The 22,094-nt window shown below is 39.2% G+C and overlaps 1 protein-coding gene across 2 annotated transcripts; it reads left to right on the forward strand.

The window, feature by feature from the left end:
• On the forward strand, positions 1-19,833 carry cxxc1b (CXXC finger protein 1b). Of its 2 annotated transcripts, XM_061923464.2 has the most exons (14): positions 1-131; positions 1,477-1,592; positions 1,710-1,810; positions 3,103-3,242; positions 6,754-6,909; positions 10,666-10,812; positions 10,906-11,016; positions 11,098-11,276; positions 14,393-14,600; positions 18,431-18,541; positions 18,645-18,694; positions 18,772-18,868; positions 18,965-19,117; positions 19,196-19,833. In XM_061923464.2, the coding sequence occupies exons 1-14, from the start codon at positions 129-131 to the stop codon at positions 19,340-19,342; spliced, it is 1,719 nt and encodes a 572-aa protein (XP_061779448.1). In that variant the 5' UTR covers positions 1-128; the 3' UTR covers positions 19,343-19,833. The 2 variants fall into 2 exon arrangements, with proteins under 2 accessions (XP_061779448.1, XP_061779447.1); XM_061923463.2 differs by having other exon boundaries at positions 10,906-11,276.
• Positions 19,834-22,094: the final 2,261 nt, after the last annotated feature.

Here is a 22,094-nt window from a genome sequence, read left to right on the forward strand (position 1 = left end):
GTGATGACGTAGTTTTCGTAGGCGACGCGCAGAGCTAGTGTTGGTTAGCGCGCTAAGAGGTTCCCTGATTACGCGACATTAACTATTGGATTTTTTTCTACGACTCCAGGCACCACAAATCCTATTCAATGGTAAGTAGTTACATGCGCGTAGGTTTTCCAAATGAAAGACCTAACTACATTATGTCTTTTTGGTTAGTCCATCTAAATATGGCCTAATTTCCGCCACATCTTAAGTGTTTTCCATGGTAGCACCCTAGCACGGTAACTCGCATTATGCAGACATTGTGATTAAAGTACCATTAACGTCAACATAAATGGTATTTAACCCTAAGTTAGCACGCAGGTGTTGTAATTGTGTAGCAATTTAGCATAGCTACTGGAAAGTGTATGTAAACAAACCGGTCGTTCTGTTTAAATACGTTTTGTGTCGTGCAATTTTTCATTCATTCATTTTTCATGTATTTATTTATTTCAGGCAATGACATAAAAAAAATTACAAAGTTGACAACACATAATAATATAAATTGCGAATATTTGGGTGTCCCACGATTTGATTAAATATTGATTTTTTTCGATTCAACGCGATTCTCGATTCAAAAACGATATTTTCCAGATTCAAAACGATTCTCTATTCATTCAATACATAGGATTTCAGCAGGATCTACCCCAGTCTGCTGACATGCAAGCAGAGTAGTAGATTTTTGTATAAAGGTTGTATAATTGTAAAGGACAATGTTTTATCAACTGATTGCAATAATGTAAATTTGTTTAACTATTAAATGAACCAAAAATATGACTTATTTTATCTTTGTGAAAATATTGGACACAGTGTGTTGTCAAGCTTATGAGATGCGAGGCAAGTGCAAGCCACTGTGACACTATTGTGCTTTTTTTTTTTTTTTTTATAAATGTCTTATGATAATGTCAATGGGGGATTTTTAATCACTGCTTTGTTGAAATTGTAACTAATATGGATACAGTTGTTGATAATATTCATTTTTGTTTCACTACTTTTGGTTTGTTCTGTGTCGTGTTTGAGTCTCCTCTCAATTGCTCTGTTTATTGCAGTTCTGAGTGTTGCTGGGTCGGGTTTGGTTTTGGAATTGGATTGCATTGTTATGGTATTGCTGTGTATTGTTTTGTTGGATTGATTAATTAAAAAATGAATAAATAAAAAATAAAAAACGATTTTTTTAAAATGACAATCGATTCTGAATCGCACAACGTGAAAATCGCAATTCGAATTCGAATCGATTTTTCCCACACCCCTAATGTATAGTATGTAATGCATGATTATCCAGTTTTGCCTGAAAGGGAGTGGGAAGAAGATAATTTATTTAATCCCACCCCCAGTTCTCCATTCAGTGATTATTCCCATTACTTTAAGGATTATAATACAAATGTTGTATCATAGTGGCATTACCACAGGTAACAATAATTAAATGCAATGCAATAATATGTTTGTGTTTCTTAGGAAAGCGAAGCATCTGACGTTGATCCTGTACCAGGACCAGAATCCGGCAGTATGGATGTGGAGAATGCACCACTGTATTGCATTTGCAGGAAATCGCACATCAATGGTTTCATGATGTATGCACACACACACACACACACACACACACACACACACACACACACACCTGTTTAATTATTTCAGTCTGTGCACGTGCATTCTCATTAACTAAGTATTGTTTTTGTTCCTCACAGTGGCTGTGATAACTGCAACGAGTGGTTCCATGGCAACTGTATCAATATCACGGAGAAGATGGCCAAGGCGATCCGGGAGTGGTACTGCATGAGCTGCAGAGGTGATTTATCAAAACATCTTAGCCCTGCTTACAGTTAGTTAGTTTATTATTTCTTCGGTCAGTGGTCAACAAAATAAACAAACAGTTTTACATAAACAAACAGTTGTACATTCATAAATTGACAATGTTACATACCGAAAGGGTTTAGGCTGAAGTTGAGCACTTATTTCGCCTAACCCTATAAACAATGTCAAATACACGATGAGCTTCCTAGAAATATGACATTTCCTTTACACAACATAAACACTGTTCAAATATATACACAGTAAAGACATGTGAAATATCCCTGTACATGTGTTGGTTAAACATTTGTACCAATAATATACTATATACAAACACTTATACTTACATTATTATTATTATTATTATAATTAGAGATGTCCGATATTATCGGCCGATAAATGCTTTAAAATGTAATATTGGAAATTATCGGTATCGGTTTCAGAATTATCGGTATCTGTTTCAAAAAGTAAAATGTATGACTTTTTAAAACGCCGCTGTGTACACGGACGTAGGGAGAAGTACAGAGCGCCAATAAACCTTAAAGGCACTGCCTTTGCGTGCCGTCCCAATCACAAAATATCTTCGGCTTTTCACACACACAAGTGAATGCAAAGCATACTTGGTCAACAGCCATACAGGTCACACTGAGGGTGGCCGTATAAACAACTTTAACACTGTTACAAATATGCGCCACACTGTGAACCCACACCAAACAAGAATGACAAACACTTTTCGGGAGAACATCCACACCGTAACACAACATAAACACAACAGAACAAATACCCAGAACCCCTTGCAGCACTAACTCTACCGGGACGCTACAATATACACTCCCCGCTACCCCCTCCCCGCCCCCCCCCCCCCCACCCCACCTTAACCTCCTCATGCTCTCTCAGTGAGAGCATGTCCCAAATTCCAAGCTGCCGTTTTGAGGCATGTTAAAAAAAAATAATGTACTTTGTGACTTCAATAATAAATATGGCAGTGCCATGTTGGCAGTTTTTTCCATAACTTGAGTTGATTTATTTTGGAAAACCTTGTTACATTGTTTAATGCATCCAGCGAGCATCACAACAAAATTGGGCATAATAATGTGTTAATTCCACGACTGTATATATCGGTATTGTTTGATATCGGAATCGGTAATTAAGAGTTGGACAATATCGGATATCGGCAAAAAAGCCATTATCGGACATCTCTAATTATTATTATTATTATTATTATTATTATTACAGCATTCATTACGGGGCAAATTGGGACAAATATCGATGTCTTCCTCCTGTCACCAGATGAAAACCCATTCCTGGAAATAAAGTATAGAAAAGAGAAGAAAAACCGAGAGAGGGAACCGGACTCTGATAGAACGGAACGACAGTACAGCACCCCGAGCACTCCAGACTACAGGAGTGAAAGGCGGCGTGGATCAAAAGTGAGTTATCTAAATCTGTATAAGATAAGAAAAGATGAGATGAACTACAGTAGAGGCCAAAAGTTTGGACACACCTTCTCATTCAATGCGTTTTCTTTATTTTCATGACTATTTACATTGTAGATTGTCACTGAAGGCATCAAAACTATGAATGAACACATGTGGAGTTATGTACTTAACAAAAAAAAGGTGAAATAACTGAAAACATGTTTTATATTCTAGTTTCTTCAAAATAGCCACCCTTTGCGCCGATTACTTTTTCGCACACTCTTGGCATTCTCTCGATGAACTTCAAGAGGTAGTCACCTGAAATGGTTTTCACTTGAAGGTCATCGAGCGAATGCCAAGAGTGTGCAAAGCAGTAATCAGAGCAAAGGGTGGCTATTTTGAAGAAACTACATTATAAAACATGTTTTCAGTTATTTCACCTTTTTGTTAAGTACATAACTCCACATGTGTTCATTCATAGTTTTGATGCCTTCAGTGACAATCTACAATGTAAGTAGTCATGAAAATAAAGAAAACGCATTGAATGAGGAGAAGGTGTGTCCAAACTTTTGGCCTGTACTGTATATGTATCCCACATCAGGGCGGCGTGGCTCAGACGGTAACGCAGGACGAATCCAGCTTTTGCCATCCTAGTCACTGCCGTTGTGTCCTTGGGCAAGACACTTTACCCACCTTGCTCCCAGTGCCGCACACACTGGTGTGTGAATGTAAATGAATGTTTGGTGGTGGTCGGAGGGGCCGTAGGTGCACATTTCGTCAGTCTACCCCGGGGGTCTGCAACCTGCTGCTCTAGAGCCACATGAGGCTCTTTAGCGACGCCCTAGTGGCTCCCCGGAGCTTTTTCAAAAATGTATGAAAATAGAAAAAGATGAAGAAAATAAAATAATTTAGTTTTAATATGGTTTCTGTAGCAGGACAACATGTCACAAACCTCCCTAATTGTTAGAAATCCCACTGTTTATATTAAACATGATTCTCTGATGAGAGTATTTGGTGAGCGACGGTTTGTCCCACTGATTTTGGCGGTCTTTGAACTCACCGTAGTTGGTTTACATGTATAACTTTCTTCAAAGATGCCAGAAAAGGACACATTTTATGCCACTCATTCTTTGTCTCATTTTGTCCACCAATCTTTTCATGCTGTGTGTGAATGCACAAAGGTGAGCTTTGTTGATGTTATTGACTTGTGTGGAGTACTTATCAGGCATATTTAGTCAGTGCATGACTGCAAGCTAATCGATGCTAACATGCTATTTATGCTAGCTGTATGTACATATTGCATCATTATGCCTCACTTGTAGGTATATTTGAGCTCATTTAATTTCTCTTACTTATGTCCTCTGAGTATTTAATTTATATCTGCATTTCAAATGACATATTATCAGTACGTAATATTGCCTGCACTTCTGAAAGTGGTTTGTGTGCCATTATAGACCACAGCAAACGTTACCCAGCTTGCATAGATTGTTATAAATCCATTAAAAGAAGACAGCCCGCCATTTCCTTTAACTTAGAGACACACATCTATACCTTTGGTCATTCTAAGCCAGTAATGTAGAGTTATCCCACCCCCTGAGAAGCCTGTGTTTTACTAATGTTTTCCAATGTTGTAAAAATGGGTAGAATGAATAATACATTTCAACATTTCTGTCGAAGAAGATTTGTGTCAGCCTGCGACACATAGTCATTTTGATAGTAGGCTATTATAGCTAATACAGACACTTATATCATGTGTTGACTTCATTATATCACTTATAGAAAGTAGGCTTTTAATTTTTTGCGGCTCCAGACACTTTTTTTTTTTTTGTATTTTTGGTCCAATATGGCTCTTTCAACATTTTGGGTTGCTGACCCCTGGTCTACCCCCAGTGCAGCTGTGGCTACAAAAAGTAGCTTACCATTGTTGCTGAGTGAATAAATGTTGGGTTCCCAGTACATACATATAATCCATCATCAATTGAATCCATGACTGCAGTAGAAAATGTATAGTAGTACTAATGAAAATGAAAACTGAGTAAGCGAAGAGCAATGCTTAATAAAACACATTTTGCATATCAGAAAAATGATTATACTCTGTGCAGATTTGTACAAATTTGTGTTATAAGTGGAATGACCTGCGGTAAATATGCATTTGACAACAATACCAGGAATACACGGGTGTGTTCTCTTCAGTTACATTCCACGTACATTGCTGTCTTTTTATTTGTGTTTAGTGTAAATTTACATTGTATTTACTTACTTACTTAGTCATTCCTTTTTTCTTGTGTTAATTGTATTCTATAGTCTATCCATTCTATAGTTTTCTTAATATATTCTATTGCTTTTGTATAGTTGGTGTTGTTTATTCCTTAAATTTTGTTTCTTCTTTTTTAGTGTTTATCTTTTCTTCTTGTAACTGAGCTATTGTGATCAAACAATTTCTCTTGGGAATCAGTACATTTTGTCTAAGTCTATGTTAGCAACGTCATCATCAATATTTTTCTATATAAGTGACTCGGGCTGCAACCATTAATCAATTATGTCAATAATTTGATTAGAACAGAGCTTTAATTTATATTATGTTGCTTTGATTAATCATTTAATGAGTAACAAATGAAAATTGATTATCTGGATTGCTAGAGTGCCCGGAACCTTAAATATGTAGAAATACAGTACAGGCCAAAAGTTTGGACACACCTTCTTGTTCAATGCGTTTTCTTCATTTTCATGACTATTTACATTGTAGATTGTCACTGAAGGCATCAAAACTACGAATGAACACATGAGGAGATATGTACTTAACAAAAAAAGGTGAAAAAACGGAAAACATGTTTTATATTTTAGTTTCTTCGAATTAGCCACCCTTTGCTCTGATTACTGTTTTGCACACTCTTGGCATTCACTCGATGAGTTCAAGAGGTAGTCACCTGAAAGGTGTGTCCAAACTTTTGGCCTGTACTGTACTTTACGCGTGATCGCTGCAATAGAGCGCACATGAGAGCGGTGGTGTGTAGGTTGTTTTTTTTTAAATCTGTTTGTTTTTTTATTATTTATCAATGCACACTTGTTAAAAATGCAATATCAATGTTGATGATGTGCATTTATTAGGGGAAAAAAAGAATGACTGTTATGGCAAGCAGGAAAACCGGGACGGCGTGGCGCAGTGGAAGAGTGGCCGTGAGCAACCCGAGGGTCCCTGGTTCAATCCCCACCTAGTACCAACCTCGTCATGTCCGTTGTGTCCTGAGCAAGACACTTCACCCTTGCTCCTGATGGGTGCTGGTTAGCGCCTTGCATGACAGCTCCCTCCATCAGTGTGTGTAAATGGGTAAATGTGGAAGTAGTGTCAAAGCGCTTTGAGTACCTTGAAGGTAGAAAAGCGCTATACAAGTACAACCCATTTATCATTTAACTGTTGTATTGTCTGATATTAATAAAACACATATTTTCCCTAAAATACACATTGAAGCTATGAAGTGTGTTTTATCCAGTTACTTACAGCTACTCTTTTAACGTGTTGCAGGTGAAGCGTTCTGTTCGAATGTGTGGTGAATGTGAGCCGTGCCGAAGGACGGAGGACTGTGCCCAGTGTGACTTCTGCAAAGACATGAAGAAGTTTGGGGGTCCCAATAAAATAAGGCAGAAATGCAGATTTAGGCAATGTGAAGTCCGAGCAAGGGTAAGTGTAATAATATAAAACAATTCTGCCTTGTTATAGGAATATGCCGACCGATCAGATTTGAGTGAAAAAGTACGTGATCGCTATTGCCGTATTTATTTTTAGTCCACCGGCTTACAAGCTAGCAGATAATTCTGTGTCTCCATATACAGTGTGAAGCTCCTCCCCTAAGCTAATAATAATCACCTCCATTACGTCAAATAAATTACATTTCTTAATATCTTAGATATCATTATCCCTGGAGGATGTGGCTAAACATGTTACACACCCAGAACAAGCAAGGAGCAGGCATGCTAATAGCTATGCTCGCCGCTGTGTTTAGTAAAGTTTAAGAAGTGTAGAGGGAATCACGTTACAGCAGAAAGTAAGCAGCTATTAACAGTAAATTAACAAGTGTATTAATAAGAGTCTAGAGAGAGAACAGCTGTTGGTGTGTCAGCATTGTCACAGTTAGTACACTACACTTAAAGGGGAACTGCAGTTTTTATTTTTATTTTGCCTATCATTCACAATCATTATGAAAAACATGACGGATGTATTTTTTTTTTTTAATGCATTCTAACTCGTATGTAAACATAAATAAAAGTCCGCTTACAGCGGAGCCAATGGGAGGTTCTGTATTCCGACTATAAGACCCAATTAAAAAAAGCGACAACAATACTCCATTTACATTTCGTGATTTGAATATTAACCAAGTATTAGTGTAGGAGCCTAAATGCTGTTTAAGTTAATTTACATTTTTATGGAAGGTGCTTTATGTTTATTCAGCCAAAATAGGACTATTTACTTTATTTGCATAATACGAAAATGTATATATTTGCATGCTTAGAATAATTATAAGGTACACTTTATTTGTAATTATTACATTTGTCTAAATTTGATGACGTAACAGTTTGATTGCATATATGGCAGAAGGATCTGTGTGGTTGGTTGGTTTTTGGACAGAAGGTATTATGGGTGGGGTAGCCCGATTGTAGCTGAGATAGGCTCCAGCGACCCCAAAGGGAATAAGCGGTAGAAAATGGATGGATGGATGGGTATTATGGGTAATGGCAGTCAGGTGCGGGGGAATTCAGCCACACAGTTTTTTGACCTCACTCTTACTTTTTCTTACCCTTACTTTTTCCAACTCTTTTTTTACTGTAACAAACTCGCTTCATTTTGCCATTCATTTGTTCACACATCGTTATTGATTTATGTTTTTGAATTAAGTGACGAGTAAATTATACAAAACAAAGAAGACTGTCTGGAGTTTTGTTTGTTGTTGCCGCAGCAAGCGGAGCAGGAGAAAGTAGAGGAGCGTCAAGCTAAAGGCTTGATTAGGAATCTACAATTAGTGATATTGTTATTATAAACGCTAAAGCAGACAAACTATTTACAGTGGCGCCTGTGTTTACATCATCGAGCAGTAAGATGCTTCCGTTGCTCGTGAAAGTTTTTTGTAGATCATAAATCATGCCTCTCACCTGGATAGTAGAAGGATGAAGACGTAATCCGACAAGTTGGTACACTTTGACACCCAATTTAGACCCGGAAATGTCGAAAACGACACGAAAAGACACTTGGTGTCACCCCCCGTTTCTTCACAAGGACTATGAGTTATTCTTCATCTAAATGAGATTATATGAACATCCTAGTGACAGCAGACATTGTATACAGTAAGTGATGTTTTATCATGATTATTAGACTACTCACTGCAGACTTCATGAGTCTGCAGTGAGTAGTAATCTTTCATCCATCCATTTTCTACTGCTTGTCCCTTTCGAGGTTGCGGAGGGTGCTGGAGCCTATCTCAGCTGTAATCAATGATCTTTATAAAAAATAAAAAAAAGCGAACGTCGTGATGCGTTTTTGAAATTAATGCGCAACGTATACTTAAAATGAACAAAATACGTACATATTAAATGTTATTATAAATGTGTCCGTTATTACATTACATATATACTTACACCATGTATATAAAACCTTAATGGGGGTGTTTGGGTGTTTTTTAAGGGTTTTAATAGGGAGAATAGAGCGACTCCCATAGGCTCCTTAGATTGCATTTATTTAATATTTAGAATGGATAAAAAAAAGAAAAACATGTGTTCTTGTCTTACATAAGGATTGTAAATGATAGGCAACATTCCAAAAAAAGTGCAGTTCCCCTTTTATAAGGAGGGCGGATCGATCCGGAAATTGGTGGTGTCGATATCAAGGGTAGTATCAGTATACGAGCAATACTGGAGTGATATTTTAATTCCTCAAAATCATTTTTTTGTTGTTTTTCTTTATGCGTGCAAACTCCGAGGATAATTCCCTGCGTACAGGAGAACTACAAGAGCAAAAACCCAAATATTTAAATGAATAGCTACGATTTTGTGGGTGTCAAACTCATTTTAGCTCAGGGGCCGCATGGAGGAAAATCTGTGCACTCTAGGGGCCGGACTATTAAAATCATGGCATTAAAACTCAAAAATAAAGACAACTTCAGATTGTTTTCTTTGTCTTACTTTTTAGAACAAACACATTCTGAAAATATTACAATAAAAATATAGAAAAAAATACCGGCAGCGGTAAAGTTTAGATGCATGAAGGAAAGAAGAAAGTGAATAAATGTTTATAACTGAATACATTTACATATGCATAAAAAGGTATTTTCTTTTGTATTATTTTTTTAAACGAATTAACGTTTATGACAACCTTTTTCCAAAACACAATATAGAATGTGAGATATAACAGGATAATGCATACATTTATCATTTGTTTTCAAAACGGGTACAAAAAACTGGGACCCCAAAAATTTACTGTGGGACCCATCCATCCCCCATCCATTTTCTACCGCTTGTTCCTTTTGAAGTCGCGGGGGGTGCTGGAGCCTATCTCAGCTGCATTCGGGCGGAAGGCAGGGTACACCCTGGACAAGTCGCCACCTCATCGCAGGGCCAACACAGATAGACAGACAACATTCACACACTAGGGCCAATTTAGTGTTGCCAATCAACCTATCTACTGTGGGACCCCATTTTGAAAATTCCTAGCGCCAACACTGATGGAGTATTGGTGCGTGCAAAACAGCTGCAGGCAGCTGTGGCCTGCGGGCCGGTTCTAATACTAATCAAATATCATCCCTGGGGCCATACCCGCGGACCTTGATTTTGACACACAGGAGTTAATGTGTACTATTAACTATGTTTTGCTCAAACAAGTGTGTGTAATAAAAGAGAATACGGAGTTAGTTTAAATATTGTGTTGATATTGTTAAAATTGCCAGTAGCACTCACCGTGAATAATTTAAAAAAAAATTACAGGCACCGTATTTTTCGGAGTATAAGTCGCACCTGCCGAAAATGCATAATAAAGAAGGAAAAAAACATATATAAATCGCACTGGAGCCCGGCCAAACTATGAAAAAAACTGCGACTTATAGTCCGAAAAATACGGTAATATATGTGCTTGGTATCGGTAAAGGCCGATCTCACTCATGGATGATTGGTCTCAGAATCTGCAACATAAGTCCCTAATGGGAAACATCCATCCATTTTCAACCGCTTGTCCCTTTTGGGGTGGCGGGGGGGGGTCGCTGGAGCCTATCTCCGCTGCATTCGGGCGGAAGGCGGGGTACACCCCGGACAAGCCGCCACCTCATCACATTGCTAATCAAAATGTTTTAGTGGGCACATTGTTTCAGTAAAAGTGTGCAGTAAAAACCTTTTAAAAGTTGGCAGTAACTCTAAAATAATAATTATTGTTGTTGTTGCTTCTTGATATATACAGAAAATGCTACGTGTGAAAGAAGAGGAAATGTCTTTGCGAGAGAGAAGGGACAACTACCACCACAGACGCAGACGCTACTCTGAAGACTACGACAGCGAGGCCGATCTCTACCGCCAATACAAAGCAGCGGGGATCAACAACAACATGGTAGCACAACATTTTACTCTCACGCCAACTCAATTCAAGGCATTTTGTTAGCAACCGCACGCTGAGCCATTTTTTGACTCCCCTCCCTACCAGGCGTGGGGGACTGACGACGATGACGACGAGCCACCTTTTAGTTCTGTCGTGCGAAAGAAAGCTGTGAAGGTGAAACATGTGAAAAGACGAGAAAAGAAGTTCGACAAGAAAGTAAGATCGGTACCTTCTTATGGAAAAATGTATTGTGCTCACATACAAGATAACACTCGGGACAATAATGATGTCGTTCAGAAAGAGTCCCGGCGCCACAAGCAGAAGCAGAAGCACAAGGACCGAAATCGACACAGTGAGAGGGGCGATGTGCGGGATCACGGAGGGCGACGTCAGTGTCTTGGGCCAAACTGCGTTACGTCTGCAAAAGTCAACTCCAAATACTGCTCGGAGGAATGTGGCATGAAGTTAGCTGCCAAGTAAGACCTTTCACTTCTTTTTTCAGATCTATTAGTGCCGTGTGAGATGCGTACAGAGAAAACACACAAAAAAGGATTGTTTTATTATTATTTTTCGCATTCTTGCTGAATTTTGTTGTAGTTTAAGTCAGCACTTTTGCTCCCCCTAGTGCAGGGGTCGGCAACCTTTACCAGTCAAAGAGCCACTTTGATCAGTTTCACAAATTATAGAAAACAATGGGAGCCGCAAAAAAATTTTGAAATTTAAAATGAAATAACACTGCATACAAAGTTTTTTTTTGCTTTGTGCTATGTATAAACCAGGGTTCTCAGACACACTGCCCACACCTTAATATGGAATTTGAATGCTGGTGCGGCACGCGGGTTTTATATGATTGCCGATTGTCAGCGTCATGCGTGCCGAGATGGTACAGCATATAGCAGCCACTACCAGCAGCGTGCCTGATCAGCCACACGTTGTGTGGGCTTCCGCTTGCTCACGTAAGTGACAGCAACGCATACTTGGTCAACAACCACACAGGTTACACTGACGGTGGCGGTATAAAAAAAACTTTAACACTCTTACTAATAATGCGCCACACTGTGAACCCACACCAAACAAGAATGACAAACACATTTCGGGAGAACATCTGCACCGTAACACGGCGTGGCGCAGTGGAAGAGTGGCCGTGCGCAACCCAAGGGTCCCTGGTTCAATCCCCACCTAGTACCAACCTCGTCATGTCCGTTGTGTCCTGAGCAAGACACTTCACCCTTGCTCCTGATGGGTGCTGGTTAGCGCCTTGCATGGCAGCTCCCTCCATCAGTGTGTGAATGGGTAAATGTGGAAGTAGTGTCAAAGCGCTTTGAGTACCTTGAAGGTAGAAAAGCGCTATACAAGTACAACCCATTTATCATTATCATTTATAACACAACATAAACACAACAGAACACATACCCAGAATCCCATGCAGCCCTAACTCTTCCGGGATACATTATACACCCCCGCTACCAAACCCCGCCCACCTCAACCGACGCACAGAGAGGGGGGGTTGATGTGTGAGGGAGCAGGGTTGGGGTGGGGGCGGGGTTTGGTGGTACCAGGGGTGTATAATGTAGCCTGGAAGAGTCAGGGCTGCATGGGATTCTGGGTATTTGTCCTGTTGTGTTTATGTTGTGTTACGGTGCAGATGTTCTCCCGAAATGTGTTTGTCATTCTTGTTTGGTGTGGGTTCACAGTGTGGCGCAATATTAGTAAGAGTGTTAAAGTTGTTTTATATGGTCACCGTCAGTGTAACCTGTGTGGCTGTTGACCAAATTTGCATTGCTGTCACTTACGTGTGCAAGCAGAAGATGCATTCTGTATAACAAGTGATTGGGCTGGCACACTATTAATACAGATTGTAGAGGGCGTCAAATGTTGTACCATCATGGCACGCCCTTATTATAGATGTAAGGGTGAAAATCGGTGAATATTAATCCCGGGAGTTTTCTGCGAGAGTCACTGAATTCCGGAAGTCTCACGGGAAAATCGGGGGGTTCGGCAAGTAAGCTGCTGAGCTGCATCAGAGTGATCAAAGAGCCGCATGCGGCTCCGGAGCCGCGGGTTGCCGACCCCTGCCCTAGTGCTACAATGAAACATAACCTAAATAGAGCACCCGTTTCACTTTAAGTATCAGTAAAGTGGAAAAACACGTTGACTTTACATGCTTATTTGTGTTTCATTGTGACCATATCCAACTGTATTTACAATCCGCAAAGTATGTGAAAACACCGTTTAAACATCACAAAATGCCACAAATTCAGTGAGCCATTTTGAATATTCCACCCTGAATGTCTTCGACTATTCTCGGAGATTGATGCCACATCATCATTGACATCTTCTGCACTCTCAAAATAGCCACCCTTTGCTCTGATTACTTTTTCGCACACTCTTGGCATTCTCTTAATGAGCTTCAAGAGGTATCCATCCATCCATTTTCTACCGCTTGTCCCGTCCAGGGTCGCGGGGGGTGCTGGAGCCTATGTCAGCTGCAATCGGGCAGAAGGTGGGGTACACCCTTGTCAAGTCGCCACCTCATCGCAGGGCAAACACAGATAGACAGACAACATTCAAAGTACCGGTACTGTATTTTCCGCACTATAAGGCGCACCGGATTTTAAGGCGCCCCTTCAATGAATGGCCTATTTTAAAACTTTGTTCATATATAAGGCGCACCGCATTATAAGACGCATAGAATAGACGCTACAGTAGAGGCTGGGGTTGTGAGACCTGTTGTGGCTCAATATTGGTCCCTATATAAGGCGCACCGGATTATAAGGCGCACTGTCAGCTTTTGAGAAAATTGGAGGTTTTTAGGTGCGCCTTATAGTGCGGAAAATACGGTATATATACTATTAACCGCAACAGGTAATTGTAAAAAAACAAACAAAAAAAACTATATTATGATTTGTACAATTTCAAACTGTGCTTGTTCTATTTTTAAACAAAGAAAACAATCTTTGAATTTATTTATGGAAAAGCTCTTGAGATGCAGCATCTCGTTTTCAAGGGGGTAGTCACCTGAAATGGTTTTCACTTCACAGGTGTGCTTGAAGCTCATCGAGAGAATGCCAAGAGTGTGCAAAGCAGTGATCAGAGCAAAGGGTGGCTATTTTGAAGAAGCTAGAATATAAAACATGTTTTCAGTTATGTCACCTTTTTTTGTTAAGTACATAACTCCACATGTGTTCATTCATAGTTTTGACGCCTTCAGTGACAATCTACAATGTAAATAGTCATGAAAATAAAGAAAACGCATTGGATGAGGAGAAGGTGTGTCCAAACTTTTGGCCTGTACTGTATATTAAGGATGCAACGGTAATGACAATAACCGCAGTAAAACTCGGTTAGTCGGTTAATATTGCCGAATTAAATTGAAAATGATCTAAAAATTGTGATTGATAACTACTTTGATGAATTTATGGACCGACTAGAATTGTCTTGCTAGCTAGCTTAAAAGTGCATCTCCACTTGTGGGGTTATACACAAACCAGAACTACCGGTACTCATTTATCCATTGCGATCCACTAATAATAGACACAATGCATAATAGCCACCCTCTAATGTGTGTGTGTGTGTACGGCTCTCTCTACAGTCGAATTTATGAAATCCTCCCTCAGAGGATCCAGCAATGGCAGCAGAGCCCCTGCATTGCAGAGGAGCACGGGAAGAAGCAACTGGAGCGCATTCGCAGGGAGCAGCAGAACGCACGCTTGCGCCTCACCGAAATGGAGCGCCGCTTCCACGAGCTGGAAGGCATCATCGCCAAGGCCAAGCAGCAAGTGGTGCAGCAAGATGAGGAGGTAATGTTGTCTTTTACTGAATCTTTAGTAGATGTGTTGTGGATATTGTCGTTTAAACCACGTACAGTTGATGTCGTCGTAACTCTGCTTTTTAACACACCTCATACATGCACCTGGTCTGCCAGAGAATAATGTGACATAGCAGGAGGCATCAATGTTGTCAACTTGGCAATTATTTAAACAAATGCTGTCAAATGATTAATTTTTTAAATTACATTACTCACACTTTTGAGCTTGGATTAATCATGATTAATCATTAGAGATGTCCGATAATATCGGACTGCCGATATTATCGGCCGATAAATGCTTTAAAATGTGATATCGGAAATTATCGGTATCGGTTTCAAAAAGTAAAATGTATGACTTTTTAAAACGCCGCTGTACGGAGTGGTACAATGACGTAGTGAGAAGTACAGAGCGCCAATAAACCTTAAAGGCACTGCCTTTGCGTGCCGGCCCGGTCACATAATATCTACGGCTTTTCACACACACAAGTGAATGCCATCCATACTTGGTCAACAGCCATACAGGTCACACTAAGGGTGGCCGTATAAACAACTTTAACACTGTTACAAATATGCGCCACACTGTGAACCCACACCAAACAAGAATGACAAACACATTTCGGGAGAACATCCGCACCGTAACACAACATAAACACAACAGAACAAATACCCAGAACCCCTTGCAGCACTAACTCTTCCGGGACGCTACAATATACATCCCCCAAACCCCCCCAACCCCGCCCACCTCAACCTCCTCATGCTCTCTCAGGGAGAGCATGTCCCAAATTCCAAGCTGCTGTTTTGAGGGATGTTAAAAACAATAATGCACTTTGTGACTTCAATAATAAATATGGCAGTGCCATGTTGGCATTTTTTTCCATAACTTGAGTTGATTTATTTTGGAAAATCTTGTTACATTGCTTAATGCATCCAGCAGGGCATCACAACAAAAGTAGGCATAATAATGTGTTAATTCCACGACTGTATATATCGGTATCGGTTGATATCGGAATCGGTAATTAAGAGTTGAACAATATCGGAATATCGGATATCGGCAAAAAAGCCATTATCGGACATCTCTATTAATCATGGGTTATTACTCGCTTGCATTATTTGAATTAACTTAAAAAATACCCCGAAATTTGGACACAAAGGCAATTTTACTGTCCAAATGTCATACAGGAGCATTTTTCAAATGTTTTACTTGAATGCACATCATTTATTTTTTCAAAACTTGTTAACTGTTTTATTTGAAGTCACATCAGGGTGTATTTTGAAGTAAACTATGCCAGCGAGCACAACAGAGTCTCCTCACTCATCTTTGCACTGACGCATGCATTGACCTGATCACCGACCGCTTAACAACCTGCGCCGCCTTTCAGGTAATCATCCGCGGTTAAGATAGAGTCAAAGTAAATAGCGTGATCAATCTGCGTATATCCATAAATAATGTGATTTTTTTTTTTGATGATTAAACCCGTTATTTTTGACAGCCTGCCGAAAGAAGCAACAGAATAATTAGTTGTATTTCTTTCTAAACATACTTGTATTACTTACTCTTAGCCTCCCTAAAAATGACATGCACATGCGTCATGGCCAATAACTCAAAATGGCACACAGACACACACAGAAATAAACAGTTTGTAATCCTGTGAGGGACACTGAAGTTTTTATTTAAACTAAAGCTGTTTAGAGTGAACCCAGACTGTATTTTCCAGGCCGCACCCACTAAATTTTAGGAGAAAACAAAATTATTTCATATATTAGCTGCACTGGACTATACATCAACGGCGAGCGTGTAGAGAGGGTCCACACCTTCAGGTACCTTGGAGTCCACATCTCTAATGACTTCTCCTGGACAGTCAACACCACATCAATCATCAAGAAGGCTCAGCAGCGGCTACACTTCCTTAGAGTCCTCGGGAAGTACAACCTGAAGCCTGACCTGCTGCTGACCTTCTACCGCTCGTCCATCGAGAGCCTGCTGACCTACTGTATTACGGTATGGTACGGCAGCTGCACTGCAGCAGACAGGGAGAGGCTGCAAAGAGTGGTCAAGACGGCTCAGAAGATCATCGGCCGCCCTCTCCCCTCTCTGACGGACATCTACACCTCCCGCTGCCTCAACAGAGCCAGTGCCATCATCAAGGACAGCACCCACCCTGGCTCTGACCTGTTCCACCTGCTGCCCTCTGGGAAGCGCTACAGGTGCATTAAAACCAAAACAAACAGGCTAAAGAACAGCTTCTTCCCCAGGGCCATAACCATCCTGAACGGACTGCCCCATTGTCCCTCATAACTGCCTTCTCTTCGGTGCAATAACCCATTCCACCAACCACCCTGTTTTTTTTTTTGTTTTTTTCATGTATATATTCATTTCACACCATATTCATTGCACTTCTACATTTTTTATATTTTTATATATTTGCACATTGTTTTTCTAGCATGCACACATCGCACTGTATGGAATGGCCTCAATCTCGTTACCTTGCGTAATGACAATAAAGCTGATTCTGATTCTGATTCTGATTCTGATAAGGCACAGATTTATACTAGTACTTTGTGAAATGACATATTCACATAGAAACATTTTGTGAATGTTTATGTACATACATCAATTGTTTACAAACGGTGCCTGTAACATGGCAGTAAAACGGCTGATGAAAAAACAAAACAGAAAAGTAATTTATGTCTTTATTCATCTTTTATGGGATGAATAAGATTTTCTCCTTTTTTAATAAGCTTCAAGTTATCAGGATTCTTCTTCCTTGTCATTTGTAAACAGTGAATTGTTATAGTACATTGTTGATTTCTTTGCTTAATCCGTTCCATAATTTAGCCGCTGGCGAAGAAAAATCAATTTATTAGTCGCACCTTTGTATAAGCCGCATGGTTCAAAGCTTGGGGAAAAAGTAGCGCCTAATCATGTGTAAACGCAGATTAATCACGCAGTTAATTTTGATAGCACATGCTCCATTATTTTAACCACACCACCTGAAAGACTTAGACTTAGACAAACTTTATTGATCCACAAGGGAAATTGTTCCACACAGTAGCTCAGTTACAAAGGATGGGAAGGGTATGGATGGAACGGATAATGGAGGTATAAAGAAGACTAAAAATGTACCATAGTAGCAATATAAAATACAACATATATGTAATTTTTACATATTATATATACAGTATATAATATATACTGATATACTATTTTTTTTTTTTTTATATATAATATTGATTGATTGAATTATTTATTTCAAACCTGCACAGTACAACACACACTTTTTTTTTAAAAACATTTTGGCAGGGACATTTATGCAAGGCTTGAAAAGGGGTATATCTACAATATATAACAAATCCCAATTACCATGTTCAATATTACAGTATATGTAACAGCTGCAGCCAAAAAAAAAGGGCAGCATAAAATAGAGAGTAGATCCAGCAGAAAATATACATTATAAACAAAGAGAGGTAGTTAAAGTAAAAGTACCACTGATAGTCACACACACACACTATGTGTGGTGAAATTACCCTCTGCATTTGACCCATCCCCTTGTTCCATCCCCTGGGAGGTGAGGGGAGCAGTGAGCAGCAGCGATGGCCACGCTCGGGAATCATTTTGTAACATAGAAGCGGTCAGGTAATAGACAGATATCATCTATTGCTGTAAAGGCGGCTAAATGTTCATTCAAATTATGCAAGCTAGTAACTTACTGTGATTAATCATGATTAATCAAAGTTCAAAAGTGTGATTTAATATAATTTAAAAAAAAACACATTGTTTGACAGCACAAATTTGAACCTTTGTTTTCTGTCTTCTATTTGCAGGTCAATGAAGGGGATGGTGAAGACACAGACCTGCAAATTTTTTGCGTGTCCTGCAGCCATCCTGTTAATCCAAAAGTGGCACTGAGACATATGGAGAGATGCTATGCAAAGGTGACATTTTCATATGTTGTAGTGGCTGCTTCTTAACTTGAGACATAAAAGGAAAACATTGTCATATTAAAATAGTTGAAAAAGTATCATTGTATCTTCACAGTACGAGAGTCAGACCTCCTTTGGTTCCATGTATCCTACAAGAATCGAAGGGTAGGGGAAACACAGAACTTCCTGTCAGTTTAGTCACGATATAATTTTTTTATTGTTTTGTGTATTTTTCGCCGCAGAGCAACCAGACTTTTCTGTGACGTGTACAATCCCCAAAGCAAAACGTACTGCAAGAGGCTTCAAGTTTTGTGTCCAGAACATTCCAGAGACCCTAAGGTGAGGGCAACTGTTTTTCTGTCATCCACAATAAAGCACCTAACCCTACTTTTGTTTTGTGGGTTTTTCCTCCCATTTCATCCATCTTCCGACTAGATTTCTGTGGACGAGGTCTGTGGGTGTCCCCTGGTGAAAAACGTCTTCGAGTTGACAGGAGAATACTGCAGAGTTTCCAAACGGAAATGCAACAAACATTACAACTGGGAAAAGCTCAGGAGGGCTGAAGTGGATTTGGAGCGAGTTCGAGTGGTGAGTACATAAATACTAAGTACAGTTTTAAGGTGCACGCTGTATTATTCACAACTTGTATCGTTTCTGCACCTGTAGTGGTACAAGTTGGACGAGCTGTTTGAACAAGAACGGAATGTCAGGACTGCTATGACCAACAGAGCCGGTCTACTGGCACTGATGCTGCACCAAACCATTCAACACGATCCCTTGACGACTGATCTTCGTTGTAACAAGGATAGATAGTAGTATCTATTGCTATACATATGGTCGAACAAGTAGAAACGTGTTTACCAGTTTGACTTCAATGAAAACTGTTTTTCCATTTGAATAATTATTTGTAAATATTTTTATTCATAACTAACTTAAAGTGATGATATATATTTTCCTGACTGTAGTATAGGAACTAGTGCAGTTTTTGCTATGAAAACTGTAAATCAGGGTTGTCCAAACTGTTTCCACTCTATATTATAAGATAATATAAGGGGCCACTTTGTTATTTTTGTATTTATATTTGTATCATGTAAAAAGGCTTAAAAAAAAAAAAGGTCATGTATATATTCAAAGATAACGCTTTTTGTTACTATAGGAATTAGTGTCAAAATTTCAGTCTTTTTTCATTACCCCATTTATGTAAGATAATTTTGGGGTTTAATTTTATTTCTACAATGTGCCCGCGGACCAATAAAAAAAACCATCACGGGCCGCAAAGCTTTGCCCGAAAATAAACTCCTTAAAATGCCCTACTGGCTAAGCTGTGGTTTTTTTTAAATATGTGCCTAATTAATTACTGATGACATTACATAGTAATGTATAAAACTTTTTGTGAAATTCAACACAAGATAAGAACGACACGTGTATTTTTGTTCATATATCCATTAATAGTGACTCTGAAAGGCCTTTTATTGTTAAATTGTTAAATCAAAGGTATAGTCAAGGTCATGCTAAATAACCATGTGACTAAATTTGTTGACGAGTTCAACCAACAGCTTTAGTGACTCTTAGCTATTGTAGCTCTTATGTCGTCATAAATGTAATATTTTACCTAAATATTTTTTATTTGTACTATGTTTAATGACCCAGGTGATGGTCAAAGAGACTTCTGCTTGCTTACAGGAAAGTACTATTTATGTTTCACAATGTGTGTTGTGCTGTAATTTTTGTGTCTGCATTTCCATTTTAGTTTTTTTTAGTGTTGTGAAATATTTGTTTAAATCAGATTAATCGCAGTTGTTACAAAAGCCTTACTTAACGTATATGTGGTGCCTTTGTTGACAACGTTGACCTGATCACAGACCATATTGACATTGATTGAGACTTTTATTAGTAGATTGCACAGTACAGTACATATTCCGTACAATTGACCACTAAATGGTAACACCCGAATAAGTTTTTCAACTTTTTTAAGTCGGGGTCCACGTTAATCAATTCATGCATTAACATGTTAAGTTTGACTGCACTATAGGCATTTTTAGTGGGATTCTACAGTCCCATCATTTAACAAAAACTGCCCAGGGTGTCCCGGCTGCAATTGCACTAAACTATTAAGTTGAGGGCTAGTTGTGGGCCTGTGGAGCACAAAGTATCATGAATTGATTAACATGGACCCCGACTTGAACAAGTTGAAAAACTTATTCGGGTGTTACAATTTAGTGGTCAATTGTACGGAATATGTACTGTTCTGTGCAATCTACTAATAAAAGTTTCAATCAATCAATCAAAGTAGGCCTGTGGGCTATGAACTATGTGGACCACAAAATATGGGCCTATGGACCACAAATGGCCAGTGGGCTGCTAGTTTGAGATCCCTGAGTTAAATAATTATACAAGGGACTTACAATAAAAATAACCACTGCCTTATTAGTGGTAACCTAATGCCATTTTTAATTTACATATGCATATTGAATATATTTCTCTTTCTTTGTCCAACTTAGCTATTTGAGCTTTAAGTACAATAGACCAGTGTTTTTCAACCTTTTTTGAGGCAAGGCACATTTTTCTCATTGAAAAAATCCGGAGGCACACCACCAGCAGAAAACGTTAAAAAAATGAAACTCCACCAGGTCGTCGTGCCTTATTTTGAGTTTGTTAGTGTTTTCCTGTGTGTAGTGCTTTAGTTCTTGTCCTACGCTGTTATTTTGGTGGCTCTTCCTGTTTTGTTGGTGTTTTCCTGTAGCAGTTTCATGTCTTCCGTTGAGCGCTATTCTGCGCACCTGGTTTGTGTTAGCAAGCAAGGCTATTTACATTGTTGCTATCCTTCTTTGTGTGGACATTGTTGATTGTCATGTCAAGAACGGACGTACTTTGTGGACGCAGTAAGTTTTTGCTGTCGTCCAGCGTTCTGTTTACTTTGTAGCCAGTTCAGTTTTACTTTCGTTTTGCATAGCCATTGCCTTTCCCTTACATACATTTTTGGTTTAAGCATTACATACCTTTTTACCTGCACTCTGCCTCCCGATGTGGTCTGCATATTGGGATCACAACAAACCATCCTCGTCTCACCCGACACTTTACGACTTTTACAAAGCAATTAACTACCTTTTACAAAGCAATTAACTACCTGCTGCCACCTACTGACATGGAGTATTACGTGGTTTACACAGCACAGACAATAAGCAACGGCACATTATTTGCAGATTATAATTAATGATTTGCAAAAAATATTTTTTGGACCAATTAGGTGAAGTTGCATAATTTCCCACGGCACACCAGACCATATCTCATGGCACACTAGTGTGCCGCGGCACAGTGGTTGAAAAACTCTGCAATAGACATTTAAAAGAGTGGTTATTTAATTCACTGCAAAAATGCCCGTTTAAAAGTAATGAAAAAAACATGTATTTCACATAGGTTGTCAACTAATCCGCGTAATTCTGCATTGGCAAAAATGAAATATTAAACTTTTATTATTTTAACAGCGTGAAATCCAGCAGACGTGACGTGACAAAGAACAGATGGGTAGAATGAGAGGAATCCCGCCTCTGCTTTCACAATTAGT

This window comes from Nerophis lumbriciformis, linkage group LG28, assembly GCF_033978685.3.
Source record: "Nerophis lumbriciformis linkage group LG28, RoL_Nlum_v2.1, whole genome shotgun sequence".
In the NCBI taxonomy this organism is placed as follows: domain Eukaryota; kingdom Metazoa; phylum Chordata; class Actinopteri; order Syngnathiformes; family Syngnathidae; genus Nerophis; species Nerophis lumbriciformis.